This window comes from Dermacentor andersoni, chromosome 11 (assembly GCF_023375885.2).
Source record: "Dermacentor andersoni chromosome 11, qqDerAnde1_hic_scaffold, whole genome shotgun sequence".
Classification (NCBI taxonomy): domain Eukaryota; kingdom Metazoa; phylum Arthropoda; class Arachnida; order Ixodida; family Ixodidae; genus Dermacentor; species Dermacentor andersoni.
Window position 1 is genome coordinate 64,850,357 of NC_092824.1, and position 27,163 is coordinate 64,877,519.

Consider the following 27,163-nt stretch of genomic DNA (forward strand, 5'->3'; position numbering starts at 1 on the left):
TGTTAGAGGTCTTAGGTCAAAGCGCCCTATCGCGTTTGCGAGCGATCGTCTCTGTAAATTATAGCGAGGACAGTCACAGAGAAGGTGCTGAAGAGTCTCCTCGTTCCCACAGTTATCACACGAGGCGTCGTCGGCCCATCCGATTTGGAAAGCGAAAGACTTGGTGAACGCCACCCCTAGCCATATTCGACAAATCAGGGTAGCTTCGCGACGGCAGAGTCCAGCTGGAACTAGGTTACAGAAAAGTCGACAGTTATACTTCCATCAGTAACACATCAGTGTAAATGACACGTCGCATCAGTCCAGTTTATCCTTGTGATTAGGCTACAATTTTGTCAATCTGTCAAAAGAGAAAAGCCTTTGTCACAGGACGCTTCAGCAGTCCCCATAGTGCCCTGGCATTCAGGAAAACAAGACATCACTAAAAAAGAAAACAACTATTTATTAACACAATATATTACTCGCTTATTTACATCACGATTTGCATTGACATAGGTCTCATAGAAGTTTGCTTCCCTATGTACAGTACGCTATGCGTGGCGGCATCTAATAACTGTGAAGCAAAGCTTACTAACGTAATTTACGGTCCACATAATTGTTAGGCTGGCTAAAGCACTATGCCTATAGACATTTCATATGAGGTAGAAGCGAAAAAAAAAATTAAACATGCCGCTCTTACGCCTCCAACGAGGCGTCAGAAACGTTAAAAGTCATCCAAAGCAAAGGAAAAAAAATGACAAAGCAAACTCCATCGCTTATATAAATCTCAACGCTGACAAAGCACGAAAGCGTCAGCTGCTTCTAAAGAGCGAACGTATGTAGGTGGCCTCGCTCACTCCAACAGCACGTACTTGGTTAAAAGGAAAAACATGATAACACACACCGGAAAACGTAGACGACGGTACAAAAAAAAACTGTTCAAATGTCTTCGAAAAGACAAATGCACACTCAGGAGAAGAGCTTCCTTCGACGAAGCATTGGCACTATTCATGTCCAAAACGGGCAGGCGTCGAGGCCCTCGTGCGAGCCTCCTGGCACGACGCTATACGCCGGTTCGTCGAAACCCTCGCGATGAATGAACAACGTTTCGGTGTTTTTGTTTCGCAAAGTCTTCGAGGCACCCTACCGACGTCGCATTTGACTTGCGAAGGCACAACCGGTGACGGCAAATAAAGTCGTCTGCTCGGTCGATAACTGTCCGCAAGTTGGTCCGCAAACGAGAAGACCACAGATCGTTGAAGTGGGTCCAGCTTCTTTGATGTGCCTTGAGGTTTGCGCCGAGGGGGCACAAGGTAGGGGGGCGTCCTCACTGAGACACGAAGTGATGGTCGCAACCGCGTCTCTCATCACTCCATGAGGCCACTATCACGACGGCGTCATCAAGGAGCCGTGGCGAACCAGATCGTCGAGACCAAAGCAGCTACGACGAGTATGGCGACGACCAGGTAGATTCCGAGCATGAAGCGCCTGAAGCCGCCTCCCTGGAACGAAATAGCGTAACATTGGAACACTGCACGCAGCTATGCGACAGTTGCGAAATGAATAGGCTTTTGTACGACGTGCGCGTTTGGGCCGTCCAAGAAAAATGCCAGAAACCCATGATGAGTGGCTAAATGTTCGAACTTTCTCTTCTGTGGTCTGCAACAGCGCACGAATAGCACACCATCTGGTCTAAACATTCGCATAAGCGGTCTCTTCAAAACACGATACGTCAATTAATATAGTACTGAATTATTGTTTATTTTTTAAGATGAATTGATTTTCGGACATATTAGTAAGAGTTTATTGCGCAATGCTAACACTACTGATTTGGCAGCCAAACGAAGTAACTGTCACGCGAGTATATTTATGGTTCGAAAACTCTGCATTCACTGATACGTATTGTTGCAAAGCTGCACTAGATATGAAGTAACTAACGTCACGATAGTCATTTAAAAGAGCAATCAAGGCATCTATCTTTAAGACCCCATCTCGATCTCTGTTGCATTGTGTATGCCGTTCTGTGCTTTTTTTCCCCCTATTTTAACGTTAAGCATCATCTGCCTCATTCTTGGCACTCTGTTCCAGGTAAAAAGGTTCCTGTCTCGCCTCGCTTTAAGAAAACTAGCATATTGTCGACCGAGGTAGGAACCGAACTTCCGCCGTCGAGTACAGCAGCCGGGTGCTTTAGCATTAGATCACGATCATTTCTCTTATTTTTTTTTTATTTCCAGAGTTTGTTCAAAATACAATAATAAGAGAGAATAAGACATGCCGGCCAATCATTGGCCGAATCAGAAGTTTCAAAATTCGTCTAGGCATTCAAGCGGCTCCAATTTCTTCAGCCATTCCTGTACAGGGTCTTGCCATCGATATACTCCAAGAAATCTTGCGATAAGTTCTCGGAAACAGAGACGAATTGGTCTATCGTCAACATCCGCACTAAATACTATCAAGCGCTTCTTCCAAATGCTATACAGAGCAAAGAGCATGGCAGCGTCAAGCGGCACGTCATCTTCACAAGGTAATGGCAAAAAACACTTTATGCCATGTGCATAACAGCGGGAAATCCTTTCTTAATAGTTCCCTGCAATGCGTCCCAAAAGAGTCCGCCCTCCACGCAGTCTAGGAAGTCGTGTTCAACGGTTTCCAGGTCGCGGCATGCACGCCAGTTAACTCCCCAAAGTCAGTCAGCCCTTTCGAACATTACGCGCGCGCACCCCGTGCCAATTTGTCGCCTTATATTTTTTTTTCTTTTTTCGTGTGACAGCTCGCTCTTGAGGCACCGTGTCAGACTTCACTATCTCCGGGACCAGCCCACTTTGCTCAGTACTTTCCTGGTAGCAGCTTACGCTACGTAGAAACTGCGTGCGCCGTTGTACAGACTTCACGGTCGCCGAATGTCGCCGAATGTCGGCAAATGAAAAAAAAAAAAAGAATAATTTAAGTATCTCCAAGCGACGGCAAACAATGTTACATTGGTTCCATGTCATATGGTTCCAGCTACGTGGCATTCGCACATTTTTAAACTCTCGCTAAGGTTATCCGGGACACCCTATATGTAACGCCTACCGTTATGGACTAACAAAGCTATTCATAAGGCGCAGGTAACATGATCACATACCGGTGCGTCCGTCGCTGGCGGTTGCATATCAAGGCCTGGCTCCACAGAGTGAACGCCATTTCCGGGCGTCCTGTCTTGCAACTTTATATCGTTGGAAACTTCTGCGCAGAAATGAAATAAAACAGCAATGCAATTGATAAACGTTCATTAACTCATATACAGCTAAAATGCTGCTTTCACAGAACAAAAAACGAGCAACGTGATCACTGCAGTTGGCAGCAGAAGAAAGTGGCAAGTACACCAAGAGAAAGCTCGGACAGTTCTCTCGACGTGTGTGTGGTCCCACGGCGACAAAAAAAAAAAATGAAAAAAAAAGATGGCGGCAGCCGCGCACTCCGAGTATCACGGTTCCATCGCTGAGCACTACATTTCCGACGCTGCTCCGCCTTGGCCTGGTTGTTCTAACGTTAACAACGGAGACGCTCATACGCGACAGCCTCGTGTCCCATGCGAACGGAGCGGTTACACCTTGCCCTCGCACGCGTAACCGCTCGGAGCTTAGACGTAGAAGGCAAACACTCAGATTCGTAGTCGTCATTCTGCCACCTTCTCAGCGGCCCAGTCTTCCTTTTGGGATACATTTCACTTCATCATGCTTCCCAACTCTCGGTGCGTCTGGTACGTGACTGTTTGCTGTGCACCGGTGTGTTCGAACTCATCGGCACCGATGGCTCTCGTTGTGCTAAGCTGTCTGAAATTGACCATGACTGAAGACCGGGTTAGTTTCTGAGACATTGAGATCAGCGAAGCATGGCTAAGATAAAGAAAAAATTACAACGGGCAGAGAACGGGAACTTACCGATTCATGTGCAATCGACTCAAGCAGCTCAAGAAACAAACAAACAACAGAAAAGCAAACGTACGTCTCCGTCTTTGTCCGTAATTTTAGTGATGCTTCGCTCATTTACATAATTAAATACACGACGATATTGACGTGCACAGTAAAATAACATGTGGAAAATAACTGCTGGAGCTCGGTGTCTTAGCTCACCGCCGTGAGTGCTGTTGGCGGGGTGCATTTGCATCGCAATTTGCGCTAGTTTTCTACTTGATGCACTACCTGATGCCATGAATGTGACCTGTCTCGTACAAGCGGCGACCTATCTCAAAAGCAGACACTCGAAAATGCGTTTCCCGGTGCGTCAGGCCCTAAAACCCGCAGTGCTAAATCGCTGGAAGCACCGTGGAGCGCCTTGGTCCCGTCGTCCGCTCCACGTGCCAGTGCTCTCAATGCTGCCGTTCGGGGCGCTGTTCGCAAAAACGCCGCTGCGCCTTACGACGGGCGCCTGGTGCCAATGAACCCACAATTCCTATAATCCCAGCATAGGCTTACATACATGGCAGCGGTAACTTACTGAAAAGTGTCACTGCTTAGAGACTCCATCGAAACATGAACATCACTTTTGACAGACTTCTAACAGCTCGGGTTTCTCTGGAGGAATCGGCGGTGTCCATTAAGACAAGTGGATGTGTTGATTACACGGTCACGTTGCCGTATCCTTTCATTAAACCTATATTTATACAGAAACCTGCTCTGGTAATCCTTGCGCTACGCTATTTTCACAGGGCAATTGAATGTATTAATCGCTGTTTCTTTTTTATAAAGTCACCGGTTTATAAACAAAATAAAAGGACTTCTTGAAGTTCCGCTTGTTAAAGTCAGCTTAAATGAAGTCTTCCTTCAAAAGGTGGCGTTTTTCGCTGTGAGAACATGCTGTTGCTGCAGTAATTCATTTCAGAGTTCGATGATTCGCTGAATTTTTGTGATGGTGGTGGTGGTAGTAGTGTTGTGTGCGTGTCTAGTTCATGCGCGACAATGTGAGTGTGGGTGGGTGTGAGTGCGTGAGCGTGTACCTGTGTGTGCTTGCGTGCATGTTTGTGTGAGTGCGTAAGCGTGTGTCTGTGTGTGCATGTTTGTGCTTGAGTGAGAGAGAGCATGTATATTTCTGTGTCTGTGTGTATTAGTGAGTGAGTGAGTGAGTGAGTGGGCGAGTGAGTGAGTGAGTGGGCGAGTGAGTGAGTGAGTGGGTGGGTGGGTGAGTGAGGAGTAGGTGGGCGAGTGAGTGAGTGAGTGAGTGGGTGAGTGATGAGTAGGTGGGTGAGTGATGAGTAGGTGGGCGAGTGAGGAGTAGGTGGGCGAGTGAGGAGTAGGTGGGCGAGTGAGTGAGTGAGTGGGCGAGTGAGTGAGTGAGTGGGCGAGTGAGTGAGTGAGTGGGCGAGTGAGTGAGTGAGTGGGCGAGTGAGGAGTGAGTGATTTACCTTTCTTGGACATGAGCGCAGAGTGGAGCTGCATGACAATGTGTACCAGTACGTGGAAGCCAACGAAGGCTGCCAATATGTAGACGAACCAGTCGGCGCCCTTGAGCTGTGCCTTCTCCAGACCCGCGGCGAAGAATATGGTCGCCACTGGACAAAGGGCAAGAGGACAACTGTCATCATCAGCAGCATCTCTCGTAATTGCAAGCATCGTCGCACAATTTAAGGACGCTGGAGCGCGGCCTCAGGTGAGGCGTGCTTTCCAAGTCTGACTACACCTGACATTGCTGTCATCCGTTGTTCACTTATAAATTTCCCTAAAGGGACGCTAAGCAGAGACACTGGATCAGTTCCGAAATTTGAAGCATTATTAAAAAAAACTCTTTCCGTTTTCGTCGCAGACACGTTGATTATACTAACGGAAAAAAAATGAAGGACGAAGTTCCATACGTTGAATTTCGTACACAATCTACGTCCATACGTCAGTGTGATGTAACGGAATTCAACACATTTAACCACATTTGGCCCACTTTAGCTCCGAAAAATTTCCCCAACCTTCTTAGATTGACCGCGTTTGGCTTACTTAGAACTCAAACTGTAGCCTTCACTTGTGCGTGAACAATTATCAAAACCGAATGAGGAGCTCGCGAAATACGGCCCGCAACGAGAAACTGGCGGGGGTACTTCAACAAGGCGTCGCCACCTGCTTTCGCCGTTCCGTGTTTTTCTACCGCACAAGACCTCCGCTCGCGGTAATAGTGAATTAGTGAAAGTAAAAGCGAATTCTTCATCATTCACGAAGAGTAATTTCGTAATGGGCATCCCAAGTCAAGATTCATCCTTACTGACACTCTAGTAGTTTGCCTTCTAAATCACGCTTAGGAGGCAAGAAAAGCAGCACCATCCTTAAAGGCTCGCGAACCGTCAGCTAGTCCTTTTTTTGTATGGACACGCGCGCATTATTTTTTGTTTCCCGGTAACCTCCTGTTTACCGTATCACTACAGTTACAAGGTGCACAGCGCACGCCTACGTGTACTAAAATTTTCTCGGATAATGTTACCGATTCTACGGCGAAACAATGTTTTCGTAACCAGATTGTCATCGACGACTGTGTGCTTGCAGCTATCGTTGTGTTTTGAGCGTCACTTGTTTTCCTGGGTACAAGCTCGCCTAAAAAACAGTTAAAACTGGTGTCTCGCAGTTTTGGTTCCATGCAGTTCTCTACCATCACTAAAACGAGACAATAACATTGCAGCACTTTTGACACACGATTGCATTCTGTTTCATATCTACCTCGTGAATGTCCCGAGATGTGCTGCCTGCAGGGCCCAGGCAATCGACGCGCCCGCAGCGTGACTAAGCAACTATGCTCCTTGCTGCTAATGGCTAATCACTTGAGCTATGCAAATACAGACGCTGGCCGCGCGCTGCAGGGAGAGAGAGAGAGAGAGAGAAAGAGAGAGAAAGCAAGGACAGGAAAGGCAGGGAGGTCAACCAGAAGAGCACCCGGTTTGCTACCCTACACTGGGGGTGGGGGAAAGGGGAATAGAAAGAGGAAGGGAGAGAGTAAGCACTGAGAGCGTGTGGGAGGGCACTATACACAGGGACACTATACACGGTCTCTTAAGCCGGTGCACTTCAAGTGCACGAATCGCTAGTGCACGAATCGTTTTTCGTGCCAGTGACAGGTGTGGCCACGGTCCGAGTATCAGGCATTCCGTAACAGTCCACCTAGTGGACACGTCCATTGCGTCAGCTGCTGAAGCGCTGATTGGCTGTGTAGGCTGGCTACTGCGCACGCGCAGTCCACCCCCAGCCAATGAGCACTTCAGCAGCAGACGAAATGGACGTGCCCACTAGGTGGACTCTTACAGAATACCTCCCCTGGCTTTCCACCGCTGAATGACGTCACCCACTGACGTATGTTCCGAGGGCCTCCCTGCCTCATAGTTTCGGTTTCAACAATACCGATTCGTCCTGCCACAAATGCAGGCGGAATCGCAATTTACGGCGAGCAAAAGATGATCTGGCACCTACGGGCAGCTCGGTTCCACTTACCCATTAAAAGGGATTCTAAGTTTGATAGTTCAAACGGTGATAAGATTATATTAGTTATATGGCGTCATAATCACCGCGTCTCATCCGTCCGCCAGCAGCACTTACACCAGGGCCGAAAACAAACGATACTTCCATTTCTTTGAAAAAATTTTAATGAAGCTTGGTTTATTCGCTGATACGCTCAGTATACTAGATTGTTGCAGCGGAAACACTTACCTGCAACTATTTGGCCAACGTTGCCGTTGAACCAGTGAGCCCAGTTGAAGATATACCTGTTTTCTTCGTGGGGGTGGCATCGGAATAGCGCCATGATGGGCTGAAATATGAAATGAGGGCATAGTTGTAATATTCCATGCCAGGCCAAGGATCCGTAGGGTTTGCCTATTAGCAGATATACGACATCATGAATCAGCGAGGCGGCCTCTGATGTACAAACAGACCCAACAAGTGCATAAAACTTTTTAAACAACGAAGTTTATCAGAATAATCAAATACACAAGCATAAGAGGTAGCATGTCGTTAACAAACTCATTTCTACTCATCATACCTGCGTATTTTCAGCGCTCTACATAATTATTTGGGTGATATTTAAAGAACTTCCTTTAACGATAAAAAAAAATATTATGCAGGGGAGTGCACTCACCAACACCTGATCAAGTTTGTCACGCAAGCTAAGCCTGGCGTGGCTATTTCAGTAAAGAAAGACGTGTCCCGCGAAGCCCCCAAAATATGTCATCGGTGCCTTCATTCGCTCAGCTATGATCTCATATGCGAATCTGTAACGACCACAAAACTTTTCGCCCCGGCCCCGGTGGAACCGCGTTGAAACAGGACTTTCCGTTTGCCTTGGTCCCGACACATCTTTGGAAAGTATACCTGCTGACTCATCGTGACCAGACTACGCGCAAGTGCTATCATAATCATTATTATTATCTTTATTAATACTGTATAATCAATATATATTATGGCAAATTGAAATGAGCGGCCACCTGTAATCGCGGTTGCAATATCATAACCCGATAACTGCGTTGATAACTGCCACAGCTTAGACAGATAACTGCCACAGTCAGCATTTTTTTCCTCTCATCACCGAAACAGAAAGCAAACTTTTTTCCTTCGGTTTTCATGATCCGCGGTGATCTTTTACTTAACTGCGACAAAAGGGAGACTAAAGAGGCTGCTATCCCAAGATCACAGGTAGAAACCAATTTGTCCTGCACGTCGTCATCATGACTTAGTGAAACGCGACGACCTAACAAAATCGCTTATATCTTAATGAACCATGTTTATGACCAAGCAACAGCCCAATATCTAACAGAAGGCGAAGAAGCAGTCCCCCTGTGCAAGAAAACAGCAGGTCAAGTTGAGAATATATGTAGCGCACAGCTACAAAAGGCGTCACCCCTTCCTTCTATTCCCCCCCCCCCCAAAAAAAAAAAGAAAACATATCTTCACATTTTTAAAGAGTTCCCAAGAATGCTTAGGTAGAGACAGAAGGAAAGAGGTACATGAAAGTAATGTTACCTGCAGAATCCCTAAAATTGAGCACACAATGCCCAAGATTGGATGCGGATTTTCAGTCTGGAAGAAAACATAACAAACGAGTCAAACTTGATGTGGTTTGCTTATTCTGAAATTCATTCTGAAATGATTATATTTTCTATACATATAGGTGCAATTCATACAAGCATGAAAGGGGCATGTAATCAACATTCTGCCAGAATGCAAGCAATGCACTTAAGGGACATAGCACAATGAATTAAAAACGTGTAATATGACCACATGTCTGCCGACAATGATGATATCAGACAGAGTTTCAATTTGAGGTACACTCTTTGACTCGAATATCGTACAACACAAACCTGACAGCCTCCCCCGCCCCCCGGACACAACAACACATAACAGATAATAAACATAGCAAGCATTCGTTGAAGTCGAAAAAAAGGATTGTTTGACCTAAACATGGCCTGATTTAATTAGACCTAATACAATTTCATTTAACCAGAAAAGGTGTCTAGAATGGAAAGCGACCTTAAAAACAGCAAAATTTAAGCCGGTGCTGCAAACGTTCTTCGGTCCTAAGTCTCGCCTGGTCCAATAGCTGCGAATCCCAGAAAGTTACACTGGAACTAGTGCTGACAGCAGAGAGCAGAGTAACGTACGTCACCCACAACGTATAGGACATAACAAAACCGTTAAATTACTACGACAATTAAATATAAGAAAATTTCTTGCACCTGTGTTGACACATGCAACCTCCAACCCCCACCTTTCCCCCCTTACAAAAACAAACATAAAAAAAAGATGACCGCCCAAGCGCCCTGTATGGGCGGTTAACCAGCGAAGCTGAAACACGCGGCCCCGGTGTTTATTACTGGGTTAATCCCGACAGTTCATTAAACGACGGCTTGGTAGGCTGCCGAATCCCCGGTACGCAGTTCCTGCTTGCGCTCGGATGCACGAGCCTGTTCTTGTGCCCGGACTGCAGCATCGGTACGGCGTAGACGAGCTCGTTCCCGGTTCTGGTCGCGGCGTTGCTGATCGCAAGCTGCCTGCTCCTCAGGAGTACGTATGACGCGTGGCCTACCCATTTGGGAGCCGCAAAGAAATTGCTGCGCGCGCGCTCGGCCGCGACTGAGAGCAGCGACGTCACTACTGTTCGCAGCTAGTCCAACACAACCTAGATATCACAAGGCCTTTCCACACCAATGTATGACGTCACGTTACCTGGCCCGACTGCCATAGAATCTAATGGGGATGCTCCCGAGTAGGCAACAGTGATTTTGACATCACCGCTTTGATCACGCCAGCCTTGTCAGTGGAAATGTCGGGCCAGGTAGCGTCACGTAATGGATCGGAGTAAACAGGCCTTGTGCTACCTAGGCGGTGTTGGCTAATCGTGCGCCTCTATTTCTATCTTTTCTTTTTTGGCGCACGCGCATGGCGTCGCGCCGGAGGAGTTATCGGTGTACAGGCGACCGACAGATGGACGGATAGACGGACGAATCGGCTAGCCATATAGTGCTTCGCTGCAAAACTGCAAATTGTTTTTATGATAATGTATCTGTTGCCGACACCATGCGCACAACAGCATTAACCTAAAGCGTGGTAATTATAACTGATAGCAAATTGGACGCCAGTGGAGAAAGCCACCATGGTAGAGCAACTCTCTGCGGGCAAGAAGGTGAAAAGTTAACAGCGCCGAGCCATTTCCACAATGCAAAAATGGTGTAGGCGAAACATTTGTTCCGAAGGCCACACAGTCTTGAGTTGTTAGAAAGCGAAACTTCAAGCGCAATTTTCTAAGACATGACGGGCAACCTCTTGCTGCACCAACAATAATTTGTTATGCAAACGATAGAAGCTTTGTACGAACAGTCCGTAAAGGACAACGGCTTTAAGTATCAGTAATTGAATTTAAATATCATTACACCAGTAGGTGCTGGAAATGAGTAGTCGATAAATGTCGCCTCAACTCACAACGCTCCACTGGCCGACCTTGTAGAAGATTAGCACGAGGGCTGCAATCATCATGGCCACCGCAAGCATCATGAGGACTCGGTGGAACTGGAAATGTGAAGAAACAAGGGACTCCTCAGAAGATGTTTGTTCGCAGGAAATTATGCGGCAAACCCCACAAGAAATTATTGACCAGTGCAAAAATGGTTTTGCTTTACGCTAACTTGTTTTGCTCTTCTTAATTAGAACAGAAGTTCCCCTTACAGCCTTGAGCTTTGAGACCTCCTTCTGATTATTTTGTTGCTGTGCTTTTATTTTCTTGAGTGAATGAATAAAATTCATATCCACTCATTCGGATCTGTCTCTAAAAAAACAAGCACCTTTCTAACGATTCTCTTAATTATCACGGACACACTTCTCCGGTCAGCATGATGCACGTTCCCAGAAAGCAATTCCAAGCAATCCACTGTTTCTCTAACTCATTATTTAAGACAGACTCCAGAAGCGCCCTTACAGCAAACCATGGCTTGACGCCGCATATGGTGGTGGCCTCCCAGACGTTCTTGTAGTGCCTGGCGAGAAGGATGCCGACACTAACAAGCAGCACCCAGGCGACAATCATCAGTGAGCCTGGAAAAGCATTAGAACGACAAGTGACTCCCATGAACTGGCACGACATAAGCAAAATTGTACGTAGGCATTTAGTCACAAGGTTTCTGCTTGTGGCTGTTCCCAGGAGAAAACGGTCCATCGGTAGCTCATCATGATCAACATCACCAACCTATTTTATGTCCACTGCAGGACGAAGCCCTCTCCCTGCAATCTCCAATTACCCTTGCCCTGCATCAACCGATTCCAACTAGCAGCTGCGAATTTCCTAATTTCATCACCCCATATAGTCTTCTGCCGTCCTCGACTGCGCTTCCCTTCTCTCGACACCCATTCTGTAATTCTAATGGTCCATCGTTTATGTAACCTACGCATTACGTGACCTGCCCAGCTCTATTTTTTTCTCTTAATGTGAATTATAATATCGGCTATCCTCGCTTGCCCTCTTATCCACACCATTCTCTTTCTGTCTCTTAACGTTACGCCTAACATTCTTCGTTCCATCGCTCTTTGCACGGTCCTTAACTAGTTCTCAAGCTTCTTTGTCAGTCTCAAAGTTTCTGCCCGATATGTTAGCACCGGTGAAATGCGCTGATTCTACGCCTTTCTTTTCAATTATAATAATAAGCTTCCAGTCATGATCTGACACTGTCTGACGTATGCACTCCAACGCAGTTTTATTCTTCTGTAAATTTCCTACTCATGATAAGGGTGGGGACCCTGATCATGACCTAGGTGACCTAGGTCCCACTTAGGTAAACGTACTCCTTCACAGACTCTAGAGGCTGACTGACGATCGTGAACTCTTGTTTGCATGCCCAGCTTTTCATCATTATGTTTGCATTCTGAATATTAATCTTCAACCCCACTCTTACACTTTCGCTCTGTTAAGGTCCTCAATCATATCTTGTAACCCGTCCCCAGTGTTACTGAACACGACAATGCCATCTGCAAACAGAAGGTTGCTGAGATATTCGCCGTTGATCCTCACTACTCGCGTTCCCAGTTTAATAGCTTGAATACTTCTTCCGAGCACGCAGTGAATAGCATTGGAGAGATTGTGTCTCCTTGTCTGACCCCTTTCTTTATAGGTATCTACATACTTATTTTGTAGAGAATTAATGTAGCTGTGGAATCTCTGTAGATATTGTCCAAAATATTTACGTTAGCGTCCTGTACTCCTTGATTACGTAATGCCTCTATGAGTGCTCCTGTCTCTACTGAATCAAATTACTTTTCGCAATCTATGAAAGCTATATAGAAATGCTGATTGTACTCTGCAGATATCTCGATTATTGGGTTGACGACATGGATGCGATTCATTGTAGAGCATCCCTTCCTGAAACCAGCCTGTTCTCTTGGCTGACTGTATTCCGGTGTTGCCCTTATTATATTGTTCAATTCAGTTCAATTTATTGTCCTTAAAGACCACCGGAGAGGGTATTTATCTTGATGAATATTTGAATACTGTCTTGGTGAATATTTTACACAATACTGGAAGTAAGCTAATGGGCCTATAATTGTTCAATTCCCTAATGTCTTCATTTTTGTTGATAATTATAATGTTGGCATTCTTCCAGTTCTCTGGGACCCTTGAAGAATGGGCAAGAAAGACCCCCATTGCGCTTTTGATGTATACCAGTACGCATGCATACGCAACCCCTCAATGAATCGTAGTGCAGAATCCACGAATGCTACCAATAGCTGGGAAAAAGAACTTATCCCTTTTTTTCTTAGGACGTTTTTTTTTCTGGGAGGGGGGGAGGGGGTCAGAAATTGTTCAACTTAGCGTTGTCGCCAGGAGCGTGACGTTGAGAGCGAAGTACTATCTGTGTTCGGCGTTTAAGTGCTGTAAATTAAGTTCTTTTTTTTCTTTTTTGCAGACGCGATTTTCTTTTTACACCGCGACGCGCGCAGGATGCGTAAGTAGGGTGAGTTTGGCGTGGAATTCAGTTAAAAATTAGCTACTATAGTTTGGCTTTGTTTTATGGTATTGTACGTGCGAAAAACCCCGATCCTATTATGCGGCACGCCGTATATTGGGGCACGCAGGATTAAATTTCACCGCATGCACCTATATATAAGTACACAGGTGCCATTCTAGTTCGTCCCCTATGAAAATGCGACCGTCACGGCGATGATGAAACTCGCGACCTCGAGTTAAGCAGCGCAACGCCATATAGCCGCTAAGCTACCGTGGCGGGTTCCGTAGCAAAAGGTTTCCTCTCGTGAACACTGCACCGTCAGTCAACGCCCGACGTGGGACCACCTGCTTTGTGATGAGGTGCTGAAGTCCCACCACGTTTTGACAAAATCCTCAGTTACATTACAAGGTAACTTGAAAGACAAGATAAAACCTATTCCAGAACATTACATATATAGTGCTTTTTGGTTACAACCCTGTTGGTAATAATATATTTCGGTCATTCCGAGCTGCCGTTGATCGTCGCCAATTTTTTTTCCAACGCTGAGCACACTGTCATGCTTCATCGTTGGTCATAGTCACCGCCATTCCGGTCGCAACTATTGATTGAATTATTGATTCGTGTTGTTTCATATCCCGCAGCATCACTGAGCATTATCGGAGATGCCATAGTGGAGCGTTACGGATTAGATGCGACTACCTGGGGTATTTCAACGTGCAACAGCACATCACAGTGTACAGTGTGGTACAGCACAGTACGGCTAAGTACAGTGAACACGATCGACTTTCGTTCATTGACCTTTACGTGACTGACGGAGTCCACCAATCGTCCGGCTCGTTGAATTACCAAGAACAGGCTGAAGCAACGTTCAAGCCCACGAGCGTTTTTGACCGGGTATCGAAACTACGACCTTGTGTGCGAGTTGACTAAGGGAACAAGCAGTAAACGCATCGTTGTTTAAAAGACGCGATTTTTTGCATTCATTCGGCATTAGGTGTGGTACGTTCAACAAGCACAAAAGCAGTAATTAATTTTACAAAACAACGGAAACGGCACAAAAGATCAAGGTATCCTATGCACGGCTTACCGTGAAGCTTGATGAAAATATCGGAGCCTGCCCCGCCGAGAGCAACCTGCATAGCCTTCAGGTTTACAGGAGTCTTGGTGTAATCCCGTTCGTAGTGTTCTTTCTTAACTGAAAACCAAGAGAAAGAGGTAGGTTAAGAGGTACGAAATGTGGTAAAAAAAAGTTCTGTAGCACGCACGCTAAGCGCGTAAGATAACAATGCTGTTTCTGTTATTGGAATCTGAACATCGAATTCATGTGACCTTTCAAGCTGTGTTACAATGAAGTTTTGTATTAACGGTATGGCTGTGCCCAGAACTAGCAGTGCTGATAAAGGCACAGGTGATTTCGAAACAGTGTTTTCTTTTTTATACACGCGGAAATAAACTGACTGTTCAATCATTCATGAACACCAGGAACCTTTCCATCAGAAGTGGACGAATACGACTACTGTTTTGTGGTTTCCGTCAAGGACTCATTGATATACGGCGAAACGCGACAGGAGAAGCTTTGTAAAGTGGGCAAACAATAACGAAGCAATGCAGCATTTTTATTATTGACACGCGAAGCTAAAAACCGGCAAAATTTTTACGGGTATCCCCAATATTACTTAGTCTTGTGAAGGTAAAATACTGGATATCTTGACATGATTGTGGGACAAATCGTGCCGAAGCGAAATGTATATAGTCGCGACAGCGATTACGACGATTCTCAAGAACAGGAAGGACGCCGTCGCCAAAGGCCCTTTCCGTTCTGACCCTTTTCGCTGCACAAGACAGTTTGACTGCACCGAAATGTCTAATCGACGAAGCATCTTACCGTCGGTGTTTCCTTCAAACTGGCCGGCTGCCAAGAGCAAGTGGTAGCTGTTGGTCGCGGTGTTGAACGTGGTCTTCTGCACGCTAGTGACGTGAGCTCGGTGCCAGGAGCAACGAAGCATCCCGTCGCTGTAGTCTCGCTTTAGGAATGTCAGGCCAGGAGTTTGCTGAAACGGACAGAAAAAAGAGGTCATTTGCTAACAAAAAATCTCTTCAGAGGGAAGCGACTCCCATCATCCCCCACGCGTGCTTGTTGCACTCTTACGCGCAATCATTTCTCGGGTGGAGGAAGTCTCTCTCACAGAACAATCTCGGCCACTACGGCGCTTACACCTGCCGGCACTTGGACCTGGGGTCTACAACCCACGTCATGAATCCAATGCTGTTCCTCGCCTGCCATCTGCTTCAGATGCGCGCATGACACACTAAGACCATCCGTGAGTATGCAATGGGGCTGGGTGTTAAATAAAAGAACAGATTATCTCACCTGTATTTGTAGATGACCCTTGTGCAATACCAAAAGAGCCACTCTTATCATGAGAAGAGGTTTGGTAAGCCGGAAAGGAGGAGAAGAAAGAAAGAGAGGGAAATACGGGGAGGTTAGCCATTGTGCGTACCAGCTGGCTACCTTGCGCTGAGGAAACGGGTAAAGGGCATAAAATGCGATAGAAGAAACAAGAAAAAATTGAGAAAGGAAAAGTACACACAATAATGCGACTCAATGCGCTACAACTTTCAAAGTCGGCCGCAAAAGAAAATCCGCAAAAACATGAAGCCAGTGGCGCCCCCACCTTGAAGTTCCCGCAACCGCTCGCCGTCAGGTTCTGACGCCGTCTGCTAGAGCCTACTTAATCGTCTTATCGCCGAAAATGGACTGCATTGCATTCTAAGGGACATAAAGATTGAACTTAGCAAGTTTTACGAACCTTTACTGTGCCAGCGAAGCCCAAATACGAAAAAAAAAATGTTTTAAATCTGTGACATCACAGTGCCGTACCAGCGGTGGGGTTACGAAGCGAAATTCAATAGAATAGAAATTTTAACTTCATTTTCTTTTTGTTTTAATCAACCTATCCGCGTGAAATTAGCGAAATTGTAGTTTTCAAGGAACACTTTACCGTTCTAAACTGATTTAGTCGTTAGTGTCCCTTTAAGTTACGAACTGGCCAACCTGACGACTGTGAGTTATCGTTAACTTCGAGTTCATTTCACAAGTCACTCTCGCAGTATCGGCGCAAAGCGAGGCCCTTCTGCTTTCGCGTACATTTATTTGGCGCATTACACCGCTTAGCAACCGCTGCGAAAACAAAACGTAAATGAATTAGATAGCTCAGGTTCCGAAACCTCCAACTTGACAGGCGAGAGTGAGGTGGCAACGGTGCCAAGGTCTCAGCTGGAGCAATTTGTCACGCGCGCTTGATTCGGGGCGATCAGTGGCCTTTCGTGGCCTGACATGACAAGTCGAGAATGGGCGCGCAGGCAGCGCCCGCAATCTCGGAGGCCATGCTCGCAAACGCATCGCATATTTAATGCCGGTCAAAACGTGTAGCCGCATTATTCTCTTTTGTGCGACGCGCGTGCAATCGTCTACACGCCAACAATGCATTAAAATCCCTAAGCATTTACGAAATGTGCCCGATAAGAAGTGATTGAAATTATTACACAGTTCGGTGCATGGTAGTCAGCGACGACACACGGGCATGTCGATTTCCCCCGTCTGAGTACCGGTTCTTGCACGCGACGTTCACCGTATTATGTCGTGGTACTAACGAGCCCGGCTAAAAACTATTTTTGGAGAGAGTTGTCAGCTTTCAATGTTTTGGCAGCACTGATGGACGCCGGGGAAGATTTTCACATCGACAGGTATTGGTTCGGAGTATACAGTTCAGGACAAATTCGACACGATAATTCGCCGTAATATTAATCATGAATTCGAACGAGTCGTGTACTTTTACTTGCTCTACATATAGGTGGTCCCAGCTAACGTTAGCCAAGCTGTTGGAAAAAAATATTAATAAAACGCGGTGCAACACACGATTTTAAGGCCTTTGGTGTTAGATATTCAGAGCCCTCACGGCAGGACACCACAGGTCTTAAAATCGTATCTTGAACCACGATTCCATATGCTTTTTTTATTTCTTTGAACAGCTTGGCTAACATTAGTTGGGACACACGGTATATGGAGGTCCACAAAAACAGCGTAGCCATAAGAAATATTCCGTACCCAGCCCTTATACAATTTGAAACTATAGTTCAAAAGAAAAAATTGCACATCCGTGCCGTTTCCTAGAAACCACAAACTATGTAAAAGACGTAGAAGCTTTACAGCTCCACAGTCGTCCTTTCAGAGCAAGAGTACTCACATTGACAATCAGTATGTTCTTCTTGCCGTCACTGTTCCAAGACTCGCGCATCGACATCACTCCATTGTGGCGCAGGCACTCGACCACGCTGGCCATATCCTAAAAGGACACAGAGGGAAAATAACCTTGGCACGTTGAAAGCGTAACAAAAGACAGGGACACAAATAGGCCTCCATCGCACCTTTTGCAAACAACATTCGCAGGATATAAATAACGAAAAAAATAAAGGACTGTATTTATACACGCGTCTCTCGTCTTTCGCGAGGCATTACACAAAGCTTAGTTTCGTTCTCTTCTGGAAAGGGGAGGGGGGGGGGGGGAGAGGCGCATTTTCATTATGTTTTTTCTAATCCCGACTATTGTATAAATTGAGGTGTTTTGCATTCTTTATCTGCAAAAGAAGTTGACGATACCGACAGTGCAAAGGACAAAAAACACGCCGAAGAGTGTTCTTACGTGAACAACAACAACATATGTGTGAGCCAAAAGTACTGCCATAATGACCACGGAAGTACATGAAACGCACAGTGAAAACTACAGCCATTCGGTTATATTACGCTAGGCGATACCAAGAAAGAAAAGTGCTCGCGAACTTATACCCCGTTTAGTACTCAGCAGGCAGCGAGCGCTTCACGGAATACGCTATAGTGCGATCATAGAACTCTTAGCTCTGCATGTTTCGCAGCGCCGTTGTTCTCGATCTGCGACGATTCCTGCGGAATAACTACTTAGTACGTTGCAGCCACAACTAGGGGACACGTTAGGCTACGTTATAGCTTACGCATTAGAGGTCCACCTTTGTGCTTCCAGTATGCAGCGTATAGTATACGCCTCGGTCGCGAGCGAAGACGGTGTGCTGCGGTTGCTGAGACGCGTCGCTTTGCTAGTTTGCCGGTAAATATGTTCGGAATTGCGTACGACATTTGTGCAAATTCTTTTGCGACATAAAAATGTGAGTCTTAATGTTACGCTCTATTACATGATGCGCCTAGTACACTTCTCTTTCTTTTTTTTTCCATACGTGACATTACCTTTGTGGGTCGCAAATGCGAGCATGAGAGAAGTCTCTCCACTTTGGAGGATTGCCTGAAGCGTATGAAACTGAATATTGGAGGCTTTTCCCGAGCAAAGGAGGCAGCCTTGAGAAAAACGCACGTAACGCCAAACTCCGGTCACAACACTTTTGAGACAAAAGAGGGCACCCGAAGGTTCTGATATTTAAAACGGCACGCTTCCCAAGACAGCCTCGCGGCAGCCGTAAATATCCGACGAGACAATACCTTTGCAATCCTAAAGGATCATGAGAAGGAGGGTTTTGAGAACTACAAGCGGATACCGCTTTTCAAGGCACGCGCCACTACAGCCACATAAGGGACGGTAACTACTACAACTATACAACCGCAAGGAACACCAGTAATTGCTGCGACCACGCGAAGCCCCCTTTTTCAAGATACTTGGTTCCAATTATATCAAGGCGGAAACAGTAGGGGAACTTGGTTAGGCGCCGCTAAATGGCCGGGACGAAAGGACGAGTAAACCTGTAATAGCGGACTAACGCGGACAAAAGCCCACTGTCTGCGCATATTTCAAGGCTACGCGCACGTAGCAGCATGTGCGTTGGCAAAGTGAGCGTCTACTTTTCTTTCAGGCGGAAACCATTTTCGCTTGCTTAAACAGCCCAGGCGTAGTTATACCAACGGGTGTGCGGATTCCCGTGTTCTGGATTGCGACGTGGTCTCGCCGGCCTACGAACACGGTACTAAATTCGCTAGACTGAAGGGCGCATATTTTTTCTTTTTTTTTTTTTTTTAGCCGCGGTGGATCAGCCGCCTATGTGATTTCGCATTAGTGAAGTGGCACGTCGAATTCTCGGGCCAGGGCGGCCGCATTTTATAAGCGTGAGGAGGGCATGAATGCAAGAACGCTAGTGCGCTTAGATTCAGGTACAGATTAAAGGAGGGATGGGGGGGGGGGGGGGCGGCTGGCACGACATTTCCGACTTGCCATTTTGTTGCGTTAAACGACGGTCCTAGATATTTAAACCACCGCAGACACAATGGTCAAGCGTCAGAGCGCCTTAAATAACTTGCTACGAACCAGTTTCGGTTTACTGTCCAAGCCAGGTGCAGTGCGAGTGGTCACAAATCGTGGCAGAGGGTGGTCATGCGGGAGCCGGACATCGCGAAGTTTTGATGCTCGTTCCGGCACGCTCGGTGCTGCTATATCTCGGTGCTCACAACAAATAGCAGAATACGCGGTTAGATAACTTACGCCCTTAAATAGGAATCAGGGTGTAAATCAATCTACAACTCACAACCTTGTACCCTTTCCGGGTGCATAACTGCGATTGCACACTTACACCCTACTTTAGAGGTAAAAGTGCAATCGTGGATCGATTCACACCCTTTTTTTTTTTTCACTTTTGAGGGTGTAAATTACAGTGTAGAGGCGACAGACCGAACTGGAAAGAGTGTCAACACTTCGAAATGAGGTGGGTATAAAGTTCCTGCTGTCGGTACCCAAAATGAGCGCACGTCTTTCTATTTATAACGGAGTATAAGAACATTTTTCCGTGTATAGTACCGCGAGACAGCCGAAGGACGTCAAAACGATAATGGCGGCATCCATCGGGGAAAATCGGTTTAACCTCGAGCAGTGATCTGCTGTCCGCATTTCAAGGAACCCGACGCCCAGCAGATTCGCGCCGAGCTGGTGGCGGTGTACACGGTGGCGATGGTTCAGCTCACCGCGAAGCTGTTGTAAAGTGGCGTACACGATTTTGACGTGGTCGTACGAGCCTGAACGACGAAGAAGGCAATGGCCGGCCGTCGCTCGGTGGCGAACCGCAATTCGACGTGCTCGCGGAAACGCTACAATACAGTTGGCGGATAAGCGTTGACATAAAGAAAAAAAAAAGGGGGGAGCAGGTTATCGCGAGTGCGTGCTCAGATTAAACTCGCAGGCGCCTTTCATCGCTTAACCTCTGTTGTTCCTTCGCGACAATAATAACAACTTTGTTAGCCCCTCTCGTAAGCCAATAAAACAAAAAAAGAAGTAACGATACACATCACGTTCTTCTTTTTTTCAGCTTCTTTTTTCTTGTTGTTACGGTATGTGGGACCGTTCGTATGTGGGAGCGTGCGTATGTGGGAGCGTGCGTATGTGGGAGCGTGCGTATGTGGGACCGTGCGTATGTGGGACCGTGCGTATGTGGGACTGTGGGTATGTGGGCATGTTCCTATGGGTGGGGAGCGCAACCCGGACGAAGGAGGAGAGGAAGTACACAGTACGAGCGCAGACTAACAACTGGTTTAATATTTCGTCCGGGTTGCGCTGCCCACCCATAAGAGCATGTTCAATCACCAACTCGCCCAGCTTGCCGTGGTAATTCAGGGTATGTGGGACCGTGGGTATGTGGGACCGTGGGTATGTGGGACCGCGCTTATGTGGGACCGCGCTTGCAGTCTGTAACGCACCATGCTGGGCGTCTCGGAGATGCCGGCGGCGATCCACATGTTCTCGTGGCGCGCCGGCGCGGTGAGCTCGAAGTCGACGCCGTCGCCGCGGGCAACGTGCGTGAGCAGCAGGGAGCAGGATCCGCGGGACACGCACCCCTTGGGGGTGCCGAAGCAGCCCATGGTCTGGCCGCAGCCGGGGTACGCCGCCGCGCTCGTCGCCGGAGTGGTGCTCACCGCATCCTGCAAAGCACGCGCACCACGAGGAGAAGCGTTAGGATGGATAGTTGGCCGTGTTGGTTAAGCATGATCTGAAGTGAAGGCGCGACAACGACGGTGACACACACACACACACAGGGCGCCCTGTGTGTGTTCCCTCTTCGTCCACCGTCGTTGTCGGGCCTTCACTTCAGAGGAGAGGCGGGATCGTGCACATAGGCGGCACGTGAGGAGGCAGGAGAAAACAAACAAACAACGCGTGTTTCAGCGAAGGTGACTGAAATTTGCAATAAAGAACTAATTAATTAACAAAAATAATAACAAACTTAGCAGAAACCATGAAAGAGGGAAGGGGAAGAGGGGTTAGTCGTGACTGTCGAAGTCAAGCGGAGCCCACGAACTCGTAAGCTTTTGACGCTTTGACGATTAATACTGAGAGTGCTCTGCAGAAGACTTGACAAGTTTTCTGGGATGCAGATGTGCCATTGCGTGTACAGTCCACGCGTGGTCTGCAGCATAGGTGGCGTATATTGTGTACGCGTGTTCCTTGCCCTGTATATACACAAGCACACACATTTGCAGATGCGCAAGCATACACATGTATGTATGCTTGCGTATCTGCACACGTGTTTCCTTTGTTTTTATTTTTTTTTCCTTTTTTGTTGTTTTTATAAAACGGACGAGGAGAGGAAGTTGTCTAGCTAAGTTGGCCTTTTTTTCTTCATTAAGAAAGGTGTGAAACATAGACGCGCATAATTTCCCTCGGACGCTTTGACAGTGAACTTATTCTGTATACAGTGTCACCGGAGAGGATGAAATGTCACGCACCCCTTTTTTGTCTGCTTCAAGAGACGACTTCTGAATGGAGACGGGCGCCGAAAGGACACGTTCGACGTAATGCTGGTAATCTTGCACTAGCGTAGCACTGAGGAAGACAGGCAAAAAAAGAAACAATTACAAGAGGTACACGTTTCTTTAAGAAGCGAATATCATGCGTGGGATTACGTGTCACGCAAGGCTGGCTTGAATAGGTATGTAAAGGACAGTAAAAGCGTAAAGTCATGCACCGCAAGAATGATATGCCAAAGTGAATACACATTTATCAAAATAGAAAAAAACAAATATGAGCCCGAATGAGCACATATCTTCGCGAAGAGAACATCAATTGCTCGCAAAGAGTCACACATCGCCTACAAAACGCGCCTTGGCAGATGCCTCTAAATATACTACGCAGAACAAGGGGGAAGTTCATGGGAAGATGAAGGCTTGAAGGGATCGATGAACAGCGGTTTAAACAAGAAACGTCGCTGGAGCCACATTTCGAGAAGCTGCTGTTTCAACGAGAACACGTCCCTCGTCAAAAAGACGGAGTCTAACGAAATTCCTCGATCTCATCGTTTATAAGTTTACTACTGTCCCCATGTAATTCTACAAAGTACAGCGACATGCCGGTATGCGATCACTGTCCCGCCTCCACATCAGCACTCTTAATAATTTCCGTGAACAGTCTGTAGATCGCTTACACGTACACTTAGAGGGACACTAAAGGTTATTATTAAGTCAATGTGGACTGTTGAAATACCATCCCAGAAACCTATCGAAACGCTTGTTTCATGCGAAGAAGAGATTTATCTTAAGAGAAAATGCGTTATGACGCGTCCGCGTTCCTCTAACGCACTTCAAATCGTCCGCCCTCCGATTGAGGAGTGGTGACGTCATGGTCTCATAGTGACGTTGCGCCGTCGGTGAGTAAAACGGCGCCCGCAGACGGCGCTACGGCTTTTCGGCGCAAACGCGCGGCCAGAAACAGAGCCAAGACAGAGCCGACAGCAGTGCGAAAGCGGAACTATGGTGGCTAGCGGAAGGGAAAGCGCGCGACGATAAGCTGGTTCTTTATTTTATGACGCCAACTTCGACGCTCGTTGCAATGGACGACCCTGGCAACGACACTGGCTCGCGATGCTGGACTCTACTGCAGCGATTTAAAGCACTGATGAACGTGACCTGCTGCCGAGGGCTCGCGCTGCCGGCGTCGTTGCGTATTACTACGATGACAACTGTATGTCATGGCTGTACATATTTGCGCATTTGTAGCTTTTCCTTCGTGAAAACCAAATGTCGCTGGTGGGTCTCAAATCGTGTCATGCATTTACCTTAATTTATCGGTTACTGAAGCTATGTTCGCGATTATATTGACGCTTTAGACATTCTAGAGCATTGCTTTATCACTTTACCTTGACCTCATAGTAACCTTTAGTGTCCCTTTAAACAGCAATTTGTCGGCTAATTAATTTTTTCTTCTCAGTTATATAGCGTCTCCATGCTGTCTATAACCCGCTAACAGGTATCCTTTTTTCTTTCTTGCCTATTGCAGGCAATGAGCTTCCAAATGTACTGTTTGCAGAAAATATAAGAGCCGAGAAAAAAGTGAGAAGACATGAGGTCCACATGTCACGATAGACAGTTTCCTTCTTTGTGCGTAAGTTGTCTTTACACATGCAGTCTTTACACAATAACCTAGGCACCAAGAATGTAAATGTCTATACAAACAAAGGTTGGTTTTTAGCCTCGTCAGTATGACTCAGGAACAGGTATCTAGTAAGCGCTAAAAAATGACGTACAAGTGCTGTAACCTTACAGCACGTCCTGCAGCTGGAAGTAGAAACATGCGCATTCCTTATACCTATTAATAAACAAAACGCGGGACGAAGAAAATGGGCAACAAGCGTCCTTTGACTTCTGTACCAAACTCAGAAAAAGCGCCAGCTCACCGGAAAACCACCTGGCCTTCCCAGTTCGCCGGCGGTATCCACGTGGTCGTCACCTGGCTCTTGACCTGGCCGTCCTTGTGAGTCAGCGCCGTCTGAAAACGAAGCCCAAATATAGCACGGCGACGCATACCGGCGACACCCGCGGCAAGAGATTCTTGGAAAAGGCAGAGAAGTGAATCCGAGCGCAGCGTGTCGGTAATGAAAGATCAGCAAAATATATATATATATATATATATATATATATATATATATATACACACACAACAGACAAGCGTTTCGGATATCCCGTTACGACTGCTAGAGAGTCTTCCTCTTCTATATAGCGACCACAAGCATCAAAATTAAAACGCGGTTAAACGAAGATTGTCGTTGGCCGGAAATACGCCGTCGAGACGTTGCCACTTCAGACATTAGAGAGCTTTAGCTTAGGGGACGCAAGCGGCTTGCGTGCGCAACTAGGGGCGACGGTACTGCGCATGCGCAGACTGATGACGTCGTACCCGCCGCGGTAGCGCAGCGGCTAGGCCGTTGCACTGCTGAGGTTGAAGTGGCGGGCGCGATCCCGGACGCGGTGGCCACATTTCTATGCAGGCGAAATGCAAGAAAAAAGTAACAATGAAAAGAGAACGCTCGTGTAGTTAGACTTAGATGCATATTAAAGAACCGCAGGTGGTAAACATTAAAACGCGGAGCACCCTTCTACAACATGTCTCATAATCAGTTCGCAGTTTTTGCATGTAAAACTACTTTTTTTTAATTCCATCGTTTGTATCTTGCTGAAAACCTTTGTTTGGTTTAAAGGTAAAGGTGGTTATGCGACGTCATGAAGTTCGACGAGAACGTGTCCGGGAGTTTAAGCTAGGGCTAGTTTAGTGTTCTCTATTTTTATTTATTTATCATTACTTTATCTTTTTTCCTGCTTTGATTGTGTTCTCAGTGATCTAATGAGGTGGGCGTTTTCCCGTCCGAGCCGCCGCCTTCGCTTGGTTGGCTGATAAAGCATTCTATTGTCATGAAAACTCGTAAAACCGACGGGATTTTGCCCCTGCTAGGCCTTACAACGGAACTTATTGATTAGGGACTTTCTTAGAGGGGAAGGCAGGTAGGACAGACAATAGGATGACGTTTACACGGTGGTAACAGTCCTGTAAGATTCTCTCGTCCAAACGTGCTTCTTGGACAAATTCAAAGATTGCATCTGCTGTCTGTTTTATTAGCTCAAAGCCATCTATACTAATAGATTTACAATACGAGTTCTACTGCGAGGATACTGAGGACTTCGGAACCATCACATCCGCAGTACATTCAGAGACGCAGTAATGGATACCGCGGCTCCAAGAAACAGAGATGTCAACAGGCTTGCGATTCTGTTGGGTTGGGAAGGAAAACATATCGTTGGGTCGGCCTGAGCTAATATGCTCTGCCCTGCTTCTCTGCACAGGGGAAGAAAAACAGGTGTCGCAAAAGAGTTATAAAAGTTGGGGTCTAGCACGGGAGGAAGGGATGCCCACAGGAGCAAAGCAAACGTAAAACAACGGTTTACGTATTGTTGTTCGGCAGAAGAAAGCGCAACAGAGCGGCTACTGAAACCGTACCGGGAGCATGGTGAAAATTCCCTAGCAGATGGACGCACTTTGCCATCTGTGGGGAAAACACGGAGTGATCAATGCTGGAACGTTTGAAACATTGCCTCAGAGATGTGCTATTAGTTGCGGATCTCGGACTTTCGGATTCCGTCTTTTCACAGGAGATGGCGGCGCTAGCCCGGTCACTTTAGGCGATTGGTTAGGCTCGAGTGTAAGCCCAACGGAACGCCGGCTTTCATATCTTTCAAACAGTGCTCATAACTAAAGGTCGAAAAACGCTAAAGCCAAGCCGCCGAAAACCGCAAAAACCCGCCATCCGATGCTATAAAAACTAAAAAAAAAAAAAAGCTTTTGAAAGCGGGCAGCTTCCTCAAACGTAGTCTGCATGCGGACCTTATTGCGCCTGTATAAAATCAACTTGTGAAATTGCACTGGTCAAAAATTAAGCTTTCTCCTTACACTGAAAGCAATTACGGCGGATGGAATAAATAATAATAGGCGTTCTTTGTAAAATTGCTTCTTTGCTCGCTTTGTGTTCCTTGGAGCTTACAACAACACCTCCAAGCGCGTACTCCTGCAGTTATTCTTTGACTAACTATATGTAATTGTTATCGCGGAGTCATTCCCGAATTAAATTAAACCTACGGCAGGGCCGGCCGCGGAGGGCGGTGAGCGGGCTGCAGAACCCCCCCCCCCCCCCCCTAATATATCCTACTGCTCTCCCCCTTCCCCACTTACCCCCCTTCTATCCACAACGAGTGACAGCAGGTGGAATGCGCCGTCCCGCGCCCTAGCTAACACGGAGAATCAATCACGCACTCGATTTCCTAGTTCGTACCAACATAGACAGTGACGGATCTAAGTCGTTCCACGGCACACTTTGCTACTCTGTGGTAGAGAGCATCCCCTTCCCCCCCCCCAATCATATACCCGTCGTCTCGTTCCACCAGTATAACTGCCCGCATTGGCCACTCACGCGCACGCCATTTTCTGGTTTAGTTACCACAAAACGCGAATTCTGGCTGGTTGGTCGCGCATAAATTTGGGTAAATAGTAGGACGAGGTACGACTGCGGAACAGTGCCCTGTGTGCTCCGTTCTGCGGTCGGCTCTTGTGCTACACAATGCGCTGATTAACCTATATTTTGGTTCAGATTTGCTTTGTTGCTGTCACAGTAGAGAAGATCACCTTCTGTTTACATGTGTGAGTATGTGACTTATTTTAACCAGTTATGTTCATTGGTGGCAAGGAAAGAAAAAGCGAGAGAGAGAGAGAGAGAGAGAGAGAGAAAGATACTTCGGATATGTGTATTTCACTGGTAATCATTGCTAATCACTGACTGGTAATTTGAAGGTAATCAGAGCGCCTAATACATCAAAGACAGCGAGCCTGAGTGAGCCAGTCCTCATAGACTGGGGAGTTACTAGGGGTCTGTTTTGGCACTGTCCGAAATCTACCCAAGACATTACAGACT

At 46.8% G+C, this 27,163-nt stretch overlaps 1 protein-coding gene across 4 annotated transcripts in view; it reads right to left on the bottom strand.

Moving 5' to 3' along the window:
* Positions 1-422: 422 nt before the first annotated feature.
* The window catches only part of LOC126517463 (putative ferric-chelate reductase 1 homolog), an 86,975-nt gene continuing 60,234 nt past the window's right edge, over positions 423-27,163 (bottom strand). For 3 of the 4 annotated variants that reach the window (XM_055064492.2, XM_050167185.3, XM_055064491.2), the window contains exons 4-16: positions 24,104-24,195; positions 22,161-22,257; positions 21,135-21,356; positions 17,659-17,757; positions 15,297-15,462; positions 14,499-14,606; positions 11,392-11,507; positions 10,899-10,985; positions 8,943-8,999; positions 7,635-7,734; positions 5,363-5,509; positions 3,104-3,204; positions 423-1,481 (exon numbers count right to left, since the gene is read on the bottom strand). In XM_055064492.2, the coding sequence (XP_054920467.2) occupies positions 1,380-1,481; positions 3,104-3,204; positions 5,363-5,509; positions 7,635-7,734; positions 8,943-8,999; positions 10,899-10,985; positions 11,392-11,507; positions 14,499-14,606; positions 15,297-15,462; positions 17,659-17,757; positions 21,135-21,356; positions 22,161-22,257; positions 24,104-24,195 (1,494 nt within the window). In that variant the 3' untranslated portion in view covers positions 423-1,379. The remainder of the gene's footprint in view (positions 1,482-3,103; positions 3,205-5,362; positions 5,510-7,634; positions 7,735-8,942; positions 9,000-10,898; positions 10,986-11,391; positions 11,508-14,498; positions 14,607-15,296; positions 15,463-17,658; positions 17,758-21,134; positions 21,357-22,160; positions 22,258-24,103; positions 24,196-27,163) is intronic. The other variant, XM_055064493.2, reaches the window with a different exon arrangement.